The sequence below is a fragment of the Zygosaccharomyces rouxii genome (assembly GCF_000026365.1).
Source record: "Zygosaccharomyces rouxii strain CBS732 chromosome E complete sequence".
NCBI classification, from domain to species: domain Eukaryota; kingdom Fungi; phylum Ascomycota; class Saccharomycetes; order Saccharomycetales; family Saccharomycetaceae; genus Zygosaccharomyces; species Zygosaccharomyces rouxii.
Genome location: NC_012994.1, coordinates 113,520 through 125,879, shown reverse-complemented (window position 1 = coordinate 125,879; position 12,360 = coordinate 113,520). Strand labels below are relative to the sequence as shown.

At 39.4% G+C, this 12,360-nt stretch overlaps 8 protein-coding genes and 1 non-coding gene across 9 annotated transcripts; 3 read left to right on the top strand and 6 right to left on the bottom strand.

The window, feature by feature from the left end:
• Nucleotides 1-93: 93 nt before the first annotated feature.
• Nucleotides 94-1,623, bottom strand: MON1 (guanine nucleotide exchange factor MON1; the record flags this gene model as incomplete). The annotated part of the gene is made up of 1 exon (XM_002498976.1): nucleotides 94-1,623. One exon carries the CDS (start codon nucleotides 1,621-1,623, stop codon nucleotides 94-96), a length of 1,530 nt encoding a protein of 509 aa, XP_002499021.1.
• A 196-nt stretch (nucleotides 1,624-1,819) lies between these two features.
• OM14 (Om14p) lies at nucleotides 1,820-2,375 on the bottom strand (the record flags this gene model as incomplete). Its single annotated transcript, XM_002498975.1, has 2 exons — nucleotides 1,820-2,267; nucleotides 2,368-2,375. 2 exons carry the CDS (start codon nucleotides 2,373-2,375, stop codon nucleotides 1,820-1,822), a joined length of 456 nt encoding a protein of 151 aa, XP_002499020.1.
• Nucleotides 2,376-2,918: 543 nt separating this feature from the next.
• RPS2 (40S ribosomal protein uS5) lies at nucleotides 2,919-3,677 on the top strand (the record flags this gene model as incomplete). Its single annotated transcript, XM_002498974.1, has 1 exon — nucleotides 2,919-3,677. The coding sequence occupies one exon, from the start codon at nucleotides 2,919-2,921 to the stop codon at nucleotides 3,675-3,677; it is 759 nt and encodes a 252-aa protein (XP_002499019.1).
• A 418-nt stretch (nucleotides 3,678-4,095) lies between these two features.
• NAB2 (mRNA-binding protein NAB2) lies at nucleotides 4,096-5,607 on the bottom strand (the record flags this gene model as incomplete). Its single annotated transcript, XM_002498973.1, has 1 exon — nucleotides 4,096-5,607. One exon carries the CDS (start codon nucleotides 5,605-5,607, stop codon nucleotides 4,096-4,098), a length of 1,512 nt encoding a protein of 503 aa, XP_002499018.1.
• Nucleotides 5,608-6,109: 502 nt separating this feature from the next.
• GPG1 (Gpg1p) lies at nucleotides 6,110-6,502 on the bottom strand (the record flags this gene model as incomplete). The annotated part of the gene is made up of 1 exon (XM_002498972.1): nucleotides 6,110-6,502. The coding sequence occupies one exon, from the start codon at nucleotides 6,500-6,502 to the stop codon at nucleotides 6,110-6,112; it is 393 nt and encodes a 130-aa protein (XP_002499017.1).
• Nucleotides 6,503-6,760: 258 nt separating this feature from the next.
• Nucleotides 6,761-9,088, bottom strand: PRP43 (DEAH-box ATP-dependent RNA helicase PRP43; the record flags this gene model as incomplete). The annotated part of the gene is made up of 1 exon (XM_002498971.1): nucleotides 6,761-9,088. The coding sequence occupies one exon, from the start codon at nucleotides 9,086-9,088 to the stop codon at nucleotides 6,761-6,763; it is 2,328 nt and encodes a 775-aa protein (XP_002499016.1).
• Nucleotides 9,089-9,515: 427 nt separating this feature from the next.
• COQ8 (protein kinase COQ8) lies at nucleotides 9,516-11,264 on the top strand (the record flags this gene model as incomplete). The annotated part of the gene is made up of 2 exons (XM_002498970.1): nucleotides 9,516-9,830; nucleotides 9,927-11,264. 2 exons carry the CDS (start codon nucleotides 9,516-9,518, stop codon nucleotides 11,262-11,264), a joined length of 1,653 nt encoding a protein of 550 aa, XP_002499015.1.
• A 164-nt stretch (nucleotides 11,265-11,428) lies between these two features.
• ZYRO0E01562r lies at nucleotides 11,429-11,529 on the bottom strand. The gene is made up of 2 exons: nucleotides 11,494-11,529; nucleotides 11,429-11,464 (listed from the first exon to the last, which is right to left on the bottom strand). It is a non-coding gene; the product is annotated as a tRNA-Trp (tRNA).
• A 208-nt stretch (nucleotides 11,530-11,737) lies between these two features.
• Nucleotides 11,738-12,358, top strand: FAR3 (Far3p; the record flags this gene model as incomplete). The annotated part of the gene is made up of 1 exon (XM_002498969.1): nucleotides 11,738-12,358. The coding sequence occupies one exon, from the start codon at nucleotides 11,738-11,740 to the stop codon at nucleotides 12,356-12,358; it is 621 nt and encodes a 206-aa protein (XP_002499014.1).
• Between the last annotated feature and the right edge of the window lie 2 nt (nucleotides 12,359-12,360).

The following is a 12,360-nucleotide window of genomic DNA, read 5'->3' as shown; positions in this document are numbered from 1 at the left end:
TTGGGTGAAGGAGGCGAATGGTTCATTGGGGTAAGTAATAATAACAATAGTAATAATAATAATAATAATAAAACTTTCAAAACTTTTTTTTTGTTAAAATATAGCACCTTCATTAACAAACAACCTTGATTCATGCTTTCGACACCACGAAATAATTCTCTTTGCACTCTCAAAGATAACGTGTTTATCATCCACACCATTATTACATATCAAATAGAGCTCAAATTTGGGTGTAATCCAACCTAAACCCAACATGGCAATTGGTTCTTCTGATGGTTCAATCGCATCGGAATCCCATCTGATAAAATTTAGACATGATTTGTTGAAAGCCAATCCATCATCACGCACCACAGAGTTATGAATTTGTTGGTAATAGGTCATAAATTTCCGTTCTAACTCTATCAATTGTTCGGGTTCAGTATCACTGTGAAGTTCTAATTCTGGCATCACGTATTGAACGTGCTTTTTAGATTTGTAAATGAAATGATGTACCAACGGTGCCGGAATATCACTAATCTTAAATCCCTTGGCCTTATGGATTTCTTCTAGGAGGCCATTACTGGAAATATCCTTGATTAAATGATCAGCAAATGATTTTAAATTGAAGAATGCATCCTTTTGAGCGCTTATCAGTACTAAAATGGAATTGCACTTGGGTAAGAATTTGATATAACCGTAAAGAAACCCGTTAGCGTTAAATTTAGGAAAACATATGGGGACCCAAAGCTCTTGACTATCGTCTAAGTTCTGGAACCTATGGAATATTAAGCAGAATAAAAGGTGTAAATCTGTTGTATGCAAAGTATGACCTTTGGGGCGTAACACGGAACATAATTTATTCTCAGGCGCCACAATGAGTCCGTATAAAAGAGTTCCTCTTGGTAAATCCTTTTCTTTGGTCAATTGTTGAGACATGGCCTCATGCAACTGAGCTCTATGGGATTTCTTCATGGATAGCGACCTTAGTGCACCCAACAGTGCATCAGGATACAGCCTTTCACATAGTAATGAACAAATCTCATCAAGGTTTTCGAAATCTGTAGATTCAAGGAAATTTCTCAAATCGAAATTCTGTCTTTTGCTGAATATTTTTGATAGTTGCCTTTCACTTAATGATGATAGTAAGTATGAATGTAGAAAATCCAATTGGCTGAATAACTCGTTACTAGTTTCACCTCTTGCCGAATATGCCACTAGGACAATAGGTTCACGGTCTAAAAATGCAAATCTGACATCACCATTCTCAATACATCTTAAGTCCTGATCCTCTTTCAATTTGAAGTAGTTCATTATCGTATGGATAACCCCCATGTACGCAATCGTACCATCGCCATCTTTCATTGCATAAATAGGTTTACCAGCTGATGTTAGGATTAAAAAATTCTTGTCATACCGATGAGGGAACACATTTGGAATCTCTGTAGATACTAATGGATGTCTTCTATCGCATGAGCTTATACTTTGAGCCAATTGATCTTCCAAACTTTCGTCAAATTCTGACGGTTGGAAAAGAGTTTGAGCTAAGTTTATTGATGTAGTTGGTTCCGCAGCTATTGGTGGTATATATAGTGGCTCATTGGCCCTTTCTCTTCTGTCGTCCACATAAGATTCGTCTAAATCCATTGTCGGTTCAACCTATCTATCATGTAGAGTGAAAAGGATATGAACTCTTGACATGCAGCGTAAATAAAAACATAAAGATATACAAAGACGTAGAGATTAAGATTTGAATAAATTTTACCTTATTTACTTTGGTCATATCGAATATAGTATTTATTCATTTATTTCTTTCTTCCTCCCCTACAATGACTTCATTCAATCATTTCCTATATTTGTTGTAGTACTTAGCCGACAAAAGAGCATCGATTGCTACAATGGCAGAAGCACCGCTAACTGTTGCCAAAATGACACCATCACTTTTACCTTTTAGATATCTAGTATCATATTGAGCGTATCCTGCAATCAATCCGGCCAATGCACCAGAACCCAGTAAAAAGTTCAACAAAACTACCGGGTTATGCAATTCTTCCCATGATCTACCTGCAATGGATCTAGCCTTGGCAGCAGCAGTTGCAGTTGCACTACGAGCTTGGGAAACTGCCTGTGAGACCCCATTTGAGACACTCGTTGATGCAGTCTCGACACATTTCTTAAGCTGTTCCGTCCAAGATTCTACAGTATCCTTAGCGGCTTCTCCATCCTTCTTGAGTTGATCAGCGGTCTTTCTAGCTTCAGCCCTAGCCTTTTGAGAGAACTTTTCTTCGTTTCTTAATGATACGAGTTAGTATTGATGCATGGGCCAATAAACGATAGGACAAATATAAAACGATGCCGTATAGTATTGTATCGTGCTATAAAAAAACATACTCTGACATGTTCCTGAAATCGATAATATTTACTCTAAATCAGACTCGTATAAGTACTTTTATTGTATAGTTCTGAGTACTAATTGTAGTCAAAAGCTGCTTTATGTAGCAATTGATCTTATTCAGCTTTAGTAGTAAAGTCCCCTTGCTCTTTATTGTCCCTTCAAAGGGAAAAAGGGGAGAGGAGAAGGAAAAGTGATATAGTATAGAATCGATAAACAATCACGTGACTATATATTGTTCGTATTGTGTGATCTCTCTCTAAAAATGACTATCTGCACCCGTACCTCCATGTACTACACCCGTACATTTTGCCTTTGCGATATCTCTTTTTTTTCTCTTTTCAAATTTAAAATTCCTTCTACAGGCGATTCTGACTCGATAACGCATCGACGCAATCCTGAAATTTTCAACATCAATACCAGCTAGGAAGTATACGTCGATGAGCAAGTAGAGTGCAAAATACAGTAGTTGATTAGTGTCTTTCTTAGGTGAAAAATACCATTGTCGATCGAAAGTTACCTACATCAACTTTCCGTGAACCATTCCGACATGTCTGCTGCAGCTCCAGAACAAAGAAGAGGCGGTTTCGCCGGTAGAAACAGAGGTCGTTTCCAAAGAAGAGGTAGAAACGTCGAAGAAAAGGGATGGGTCCCTGTCACCAAGTTGGGTAGATTGGTGAAAGCTGGTAAGCTAACTACCATCGAAGAAATTTTCTTGCACTCTTTGCCAGTCAAGGAATTCCAAATCATTGACACTTTGTTGCCAGGTTTGTCCGATGAAGTTATGAACATCAAGCCAGTTCAAAAGCAAACCAGAGCCGGTCAAAGAACCAGATTTAAGGCTGTCGTTGTCGTTGGTGACTCCAACGGTCACGTCGGTTTGGGTATCAAGACCGCCAAGGAAGTTGCTGGTGCCATCAGAGCTGGTATCATGATCGCCAAGTTGTCTGTTATTCCAATCAGAAGAGGTTACTGGGGTAACAACTTGGGTGAACCTCACTCTTTGGCTACCAAGACCTCCGGTAAGTGTGGTTCCGTTACCGTTAGATTGATTCCAGCTCCAAGAGGTTCTGGTATCGTCGCTTCTCCAGGTGTTAAGAAGTTGTTGGAATTGGCCGGTTTGGAAGATGTTTACACTCAATCCACCGGTTCCACCAGAACTTTGGAAAACACTTTGAAGGCTGCTTTCGCTGCTATCGGTAACACTTACGGTTTCTTGACTCCAAACTTGTGGGCCGAACACGCTTTGCCAGTTTCTCCATTGGACATCTACGCCGACGAAGCTGCTGTGCAAAAGAAGAGATTCTAAGCGCGGATGTGTCTAAGTTTGTAATTTTTAACGTTTGTAACTTAGCTCTAATTTCATGAGTTGTGTTGTGTTGAACTTGATTGATCTTTGGTAGTCTTTATCTTATGTCGCCCTGGTTGTCGTCGTTCTTAGGACGACTTGACCCGCTAGCGTTTTGACACCAATTCTAAGATTGAAAATCAAGGTTAAGAACAAGAAGCTTACGCAAGATACTTTTATCCAAGATATGCCTACGGCAAGAATCTGTGACTACATCTATACTACCAGTGCAAAGTTACTCAAGATACTACAACCATTTATGCAAATGATTTTCCTCTTGACAACCACTTGTGCAAATGGTTTCCATTCTTTTTTCTTTATTTTTTTTTTATTTTATTACATTACATTGAAAACGAATTAATAATATTAACAGTTACACTTAATTCATATCCGTGTCCTGATCCATATTTTGTGCATTAGCTGGAGCATATATCGAGGGCAAACCGCCACCGCCTTGTGCTTGTGATTGTTCGATGTGGGGGCCCTCGGGAATGGCAAATAACCTCTGACTAGTAGAAAAACCTTCGCCAACACCAGTATTTTCAGCATTAGCGGCTCCACCATTACCACTGTTCGTATTGGCATCGATATTTCTACCGGTTGGGTGTCTAAACAAACAGTTTGGATTTCTGCAATCAATACCAAATTTACAATCCTCATTAATTGGATGTCCGAAAAGACAGTCTATTCTTGTACAGTTAGCACCTTCACGGCACATGATGTGTGAGCGAGCATGTCTGTATTTGCAACGTTTGTTGGTACAATGAGTACCGAACTTACATTGCTCCAACGATTTTTCCACAGGACGTGGAGCCATAACCACAGGTGGTTTCTTTGGACCTCCTAAAGGCGTCACATCTCTAATCTTGGATAGCGAAGAGTGAGCGCGAGTACAACTTGGGTCTTGGCACGTTAGATTGTTTGCACACCACATTAGTTCCAATACCTTAGCATCTTCATTAGCCGGCGTTGGGTGACCAAAGGGACATAGAGGATTAGAACACAAAATACCGAATTTGCAGATAACAATACCTGTTTGCACCGGTTTAGCCTTGGCAGCAAGTAAAGCGGCCTTCCTTTGTTGAAACTCTTCACGAGTTCTTTCAATTTCTCTCATTAATTCTTCATCTTCACTTGGGTGCAAAAATTCACAAGTGCCAGGTGGTTTAGGACAATTGGGGTAGTCGTTACACACCTTAGTAGGATGTGCGTGTGGACATGACTTACCCAAGGGGCAACGAGGAAAAACTTTACAACGACCCTCCTTCTTACTATGCACAAAATTCAAATTACCAGCACCCTCACCGTTTATACCTAGTGCTTTAGCTAGTGGGTTGAATCTGGCGTTGCCGTTGCGGCTGGCACCCCTGCCGGCACCACGAGTTGCACCACGGCCACCGCGACCGCCGCGACCACCTTTACCAACAGCACCGTTTCTCTGCTGGAAATTTGGTTGGAAATCAGTAGTATTCAATTTAGCGGGAGGCTCTGTCGATACTATACCACCAAAAGCTGACATAGGTGCTGGAGGTTGAGGGGGCTGTTGCTGCTGCTGTTGCTCTTGCTGAGGTGGCTGTGGTTGTTGCTCTTGTTGAACTGGTTGCTGTAAAACACCTCTTATCTTACCTACAATACTATCCACAGTTTCACCTTGCTGTAGAGCTTCCAGGGCAAAGAAAGCTGTTTGAACAACATCGGTCAGAGCCTCTGTCGACACAGAGTCGAACAGAGTCGATAATTCATGTACAACGTTCTCTAAAGTTCCTCCGTTTACCATCAGTAAAACAATGTATTCTGCCACATATTTGATATCTTCGTTGAAATTTTCTAGTGTACCGAGCTTCTCGGCAACTATGATCTTCAGATTCTCTGTATATTGTTCACTAGACATCTTATCTATCTTTCCACTGGTCCTTGTCGTTGATGGTATCTTGAAGGAAGGGAAATGATTCTTTTCGTAATCACCCTTCGTTTTTATAACGGATACCAAAAAAATTTTATATGTCATCCGTTACCCGGTCTTTACCATTGGCGGTTCATAGATATTATTTATTGTAATACCGATACAAATACAAATACAATAATCGTTAGTAGAACCAGAAAATAGGAATTTTGGAGCATTTGTAGATAATTTTGCTGAAGTTTTCGAAGTTTGTTTGTATTGGTTAAGGATTCTTACAATTGGAAAAAATTCAGTTACTAATTTTATTGTTTTGTTCATGAATCAAAGCATTCACGCATTGTATACCACTTCAAAAGAGCAATTCGTACCCATGTATTCAGTTCTTAATTATTTAAAATTCTAGATAACCATAACGTCGATCATCACCTACTTACCTAGTCATTTACGTCCATATCATACAATGACGTTTTATTTCCAAATTTGTTCCCAATTACCACAATGACTCCCTTCTTGGGTACAGTTTTAACAAATCATTAGTCCTTATTAATTCCTCATGCACTTCGTCACACAGCGGATCAATATTCCAATCGGTGGTAGTACTCATTCTTGATGATAATGCATCTCTATAGATTCTTTTTGCCCTTTCCCTGCTCTCTATCAACATCGCCATCAGTGGTAAAATAAGACCGTGAGCTTCTATCGAAGTTACTGATCTTGACGCCCGATGGACAAGAATCCTGTCCGTTATGTTGTGCAGCTCCTGTGCAGATTCACTCAGTTGTTCACGAAAGTTGGAATACATCAACAATTGTAAGACATCTTCATTTGGGCTGCCGTCTCCCAGCATTGTTAGCTGTAAAAAGGATTCACTTAAACCAGTCATAATACTATGTACTTCTTAGCTATCGAGGTGTAGAGATAGGGATCTTGTATTTCCTTCTCTGAGTTGACCACACTAGTATTGCAATTAATGTGTGGTGAAGTTCATCCCCCCTTCCCCATATGGGCGATTAAGTACAGCCGCACTATGACAAACAAGGACTTCGGAGTCACAAGACTCAGCGCTCAAGCCAAAAAGTGATTTTATAACCAGTTCAGTTATTATTATACAATTTCTATTATTTCAACTGAGTACACATGTCTAAGTATGCTTGTGTTTCTCCTTTCCTTCTTTCTTTCCCTTCTTCTTGTGTTTATCGTTGTGCAATTCTTGCATCTGTTCCATTCTTTCCTTGACTCTTTCAATTGAATACCTCACATCTCCCTTTTGGAAACTATGAATATCGTAATAAGCAGGTGCTAGTTCAATTAACCATTCTGGTCTCACCGAAGTGACGGTCCTGATATAATTCTTTGTAGTTAAGACGAATTCGTTATAGACAACCCATTCGGCATCGTGTCCCAATACTGTACTTGGATGCACTAGAACATCTTGGTTATCCTTAACGGTAATGTAACCTTTACCACCAGAACGCTTCTTTGCAACCTGCATAAAGAATCCTGATGCAAGCGCCTTTCTAATGTTATCGAAGTACTTGGGGGATTCATAATCCGTAGTGTTTAATTCAAGATTGTAACGAACCATGATTCTTTCCAGCTGCACTCTAATGTTATCAGCAGCAGCCAGAGATCTGTAATTCAAATAATTATCCCTACACCATTTTTGGACACCATATTCGTAAACTTCATCAGATTTGAAAGCGTAATAGACGTTCAAAAGTGTTATATGATCACCGTCTGGGTGAGCAAATTGGTTCTTAGCTTCATCAGCACGTTTCTTATCCTTTGTTGGACGAATAAAGACACTTGGGACTGAAAGCATGGCCACGATGATCAAGATATCTTGTGAACAATGAAATTCAAATGATCCAATTAGCATAACGGCAAGCATAGGATCTAATGGGAACTGTGAAGCTAAACGGCCCAATGGTGTTAAATCACCATCATCGTTTAGACATGCTAGATAGTTCAATTCTTCCAATGCTCTCATCATAGTTTCAGGAGCTGGTGGATCCATGAAATCAAAGTGCACTAAATCATCAATACCCAATTTCTTCAATTCCAAAACCGTTGAGGACAAATTTGAACGTAAGATTTCTGGATAACTCTGTTCGATCAATTCTTTCTTAAACGCATCCTCTGTGTATAATCTAAAGCATTTTCCCGGTCTCGTACGACCAGCACGACCAGCTCTCTGTTGAGCAGAAGCCTTTGAGATCGGTGACACCAACAAAGATTCCACACGAATTCTTGGGTTGTAAACTTTTTGCTTTGAGAAACCTGGATCTACCACGTAAACAATACCATCAATGGTCAAAGAAGTTTCTGCAATGTTGGTGGAAATCACAACTTTTCTACCTGGTCTACCGTTATGCGATTCTGGTGCAGGTTCAAAGATACGTTGTTGCATATGTGGTGGCAGTGAACCGTACAAGGGGTAAACGGTTAAAGGTCCACAACCTTCTTCTCTAACCAATTGATCACCTTCTAGTTGAATTTTCCTTACGGCATCTTCGATCTCGTCTTCACCTGTTAAAAACAATAGGACATCACCTGCTCCTTCAGTAGCATGGATTTGTAAGACGGTACGAATGGCAGAATCCAGATAGTCCCTCTGAAATTCTGGTGTATAGTACAATTCCACAGGGAAAGTTCTACCTGGGACCGCAAGTAGTGGTGCACTGTGGAAATATGATTGAAACTTCTTAGCATCTAAAGTGGCAGACATGACGATTAACTTAAGATCTGGTCTTCTCACCACAACTTGCTTCAGCAGACCCATCAAAATATCTGTTGCCAAAGTACGTTCATGGGCTTCATCCAATATGATACATGAATAACGTTTCAAGTCATGATCCTCCATAGCTTCTCTTAAAAGCATACCATCGGTCATATATTTAAGGATAGTCTTATTGGAAACTTTATTTTCAAATCTGATGGAATAACCAACTTCTTCACCCAAGTTAACATCTAATTCTTCTGCTACTCTTTGAGCCACCGACATGGCAGCAACACGACGTGGTTGTGTACATGCAACTTGTGTATTCTGTAAGTGTGGCATCTCATCGAAAAGCACAAATTGTGGGATCTGTGTAGTCTTACCAGAACCTGTCTCACCAACGAAAACCATAATTTGGTTCTCTTGATATATTTTCAAAAATTCATCTCTCTGTGCATGTACTGGTAATTCACGTCTAATCTTCAAGATATCCACATACTTGGCAGTGAACGGTCTACCAGTGAAGGGATTAACTTTGCCGTCTTCTAGCTTTTGTGCTTGTGAAGCATTTGTATGATGACGTACCATAGAATTAAACTCACCGAGATCATGATGCACAAGTTTCTCCTCTGTTTGGTGTGGATGCTTTTTATTTAATTCCTCTGCAATCTCTGCTGCTCTTTCAGGCACAGAGCTCTCTAACGCACTTACGTGTTCTGCCTTTTCAGATAGTCTTCTTTTAGTACCCATATTCTATCAATCCAAGACTGTGATCACTTATATCTCTCGATATATCGATAATAAGTAACAGAATGAGTGGTAGTAGTAGTTGTAGTAGTAGCTCATCTCATCTCATCGCATTGAAAATTTTCAACTATTCCGAGGTCACGTGGAAAAGCAATATTGTGGATAACCAAGCATAGTGTCCTATCAATGATCCACTAGAATTGATTTAGATGTCAATTGGCATCTTATTAACAAGCCTGTGTCATCTCTTTCTTTCTGTATGGTTTCTACGGTTTCTTTCACTTTTCCTGTTAACGACGCCTATAAAGGTGAGAAGTTGGCGAACATTTACGACAAACCACGACTACTAACGGAACGAAATATATACAGGTCCTCCATCGTCATTCAATCAAGAGAAAATTGAATTGGATCTTGAATTCGTATTGGAAGAATGAGCACCAGAAGAACCCTTTACCACATATACTGCCTTGGTTCATCAGCGAGAAGTGTATTGAGTGGCTCATGGGATATTGGTAAAGAATCATTGGGTTCATGGATTAATACTTCAACTCTTACTAGACCTATTCTGAACGAATACCAGTGGTTTTATGATCCTAAATGGGAGGAAGCTAAGAAACTGGCAGAAGACACGAGGAATTTACATAGTGGAAAACCTCATCTAAAGAAATCTAGAAAGAAGGTGGGGCCTACCACTAAGGGTACAAGGGAGTACAGTACTTCCACCAAAGTACCACCTGAAGAAGAAGTATGTAATAAAACTACATGGCTGTGATTATGATTAATAGGTTGTACAGGAATTATGTGACTAACAATTGAGTAGAGCCGTCTATTACAACAGCAGGAATCTCAAAGACCACAACGGGAATTACAAAGCTCGGAAGTGCCGTCATCTCGATTAGCACGTCTTTTCCACTACGGTTCGTTAGCAGCGGGTGTTGGTATTCATGCTGCCACTGAAGGTATAACAGAAGTCGCCAAAGGGAGAACTCCAACTTGGAAACAACTGATTTTATCGGATTCCAATGTGGAACGTATAACGAAGACATTTTCACAAATGAGAGGTGCTGCTCTAAAAGTTGGTCAAATTCTGTCATTCCAAGACGATAAAGTGTTGCCCAGAGACCTTTACGAAATTCTATCTCGTGTACAGAATAGTGCTCATTACATGCCCCAGAGACAATTGGATAAAGTGCTAAAAGCTGAATTTGGTGATAATTGGAAATCTAACTTTGCTAAATTTGACAGAATCCCCATTGCAGCTGCTAGTATTGGTCAGGTACATAATGCAGTTCTACCAAATGGTGATAAAGTTGTCGTCAAGATTCAATACCCGGGTGTCAAGGATTCTATTGATTCAGATTTAAACAATATCATGATGGTGTTGGGGGCCTCTAGATTATTACCAAAGGGGTTATTTCTAGATAAAACTATCGACAACGCTAGAAAAGAATTAAAATGGGAATGTGATTATGTGAGAGAGGCCCAATGTTTACAGCAATTTGAAAAATTACTAGAGGATGACCCTGTTTTTGAAGTTCCTCACGTGTACCCAGATTTAACCACTAGCAATGTTATTACCATGAGTCGCATGGAGGGTATAGAAATAATGAAGTTAGCACCATCAACACCTCAACACTTAAAGGATTACATTGCTGGCAATATCATGAAGTTATGCTTGCAAGAAATTGCGGTATTTCATTGTATGCAAACGGACCCAAACTGGGCCAATTTTCTTTACAACCACAAGACTCACAAGATTGAACTACTAGATTTTGGTGCCTCTAGGGTTTTCCCAGATGAATTTATTAGTGATTACAGAAAGTTACTGACTTATGCTACCCTAGGGGATCATGAAATGGTGCGTAAATTATCACAAGATTTAGGATATTTGAATGGTCTCGAATCACAAGCGATGGTGGATGCACATGTACGCAGTGTTATTACCTTGGGTGAGCCATTTTCCGGGCCAATTGACAAACCCTTTAGTTTTAGAGATCAGACAGTCTCCGATAGAATAAGAGCTAATATTGGATTAATGTTAGATGAAAGGTTGTGCCCACCACCCGAGGAAACTTATTCATTGCATAGAAAATTCAGTGGAATCTTCCTACTCTGTGCAAGGATGGGAGCTACAATTCCTTGTTCCAAATATTTCCACGATTTTTTTCATTTGGAATAAGTTAATAGGAGAAAGGGTTTGTAGATTATGTAAATAATTTGATTTAATTGATTTTAAAAGGTAGGTCTAAATGTGATTGATATAGAGAGCTATTCAAATATGGGAGTTCTTCCCTCCTGTACTTTTATTATCATGGGGATCTACAAAAAAAAAATTAATTTGAATGAAACGGACAGGAATTGAACCTGCAACCCTTCGATTGCCAATTCCGGAAATTTCCAGGATCTAACTGGAGTCGAAAGCTCTACCATTGAGCCACCGCTTCACTGTCCATCTATGTTTAGGATGAATTAACAATACGATATAATGGAAAAGTATCAGCATGTGTTATTTTCCTAACGATACACTACTAATCAAAAGATCAAGGTCGGTAAAGGTTCTGCGTACTATCGTACTACAACGACGCTTGGGTAATATTGGCGAATTCTATTGAAGAAGGCTGCTAGTGTTTTGTAAACCTTATTCTGCTCACTATGGATGGTTCCAGTAGTGATAATTTCGAATACATTCTACAACTGACTAAGATATTGAGTGCTGAATGCCGAGCTAATCGTCAAGAAAGGGATAAAGTAGAACATCTGTTTAAAAGATTGGCTAAGCAGTCATACGTTAATTATGAACAATTAAGTGGTAATGTTTCACCCAGAAAGAAAGAATTGTTCGATAAAATATCGACCCCTACGGAAGAGGATCAATTGATTATGCAGAATTATGAATTAGTAAAGCAGATTGAGTTACAGGAGTATATGAACAATAAAGTTTGGTTACTTATCAATGAAATCAACGAACACCTAAGCTCAATTAGGAATTTTGTCATCGAAAGGAAACTAGCAGCTTCGAAAGATGTAACGAATTTCATAGATGAGAAATTTACGGTGAATGGTCAAAGGCTGGATATGAGCTGTCAGGTGCTGCGAAATGAAATTAACGTCAGTAAAGGGAAATCCGAGTTGGTTATTCAAGAGTTCAAACACTTGGTGCAAGAGATAGATTGGAATTTAGTACCGAAAAATTCGAAGGACTTCATTAAATTTCAATCTAAATTAAAAATGTTGGAAAACCGGTATAATATATCTATTGACTTACCCATATGATA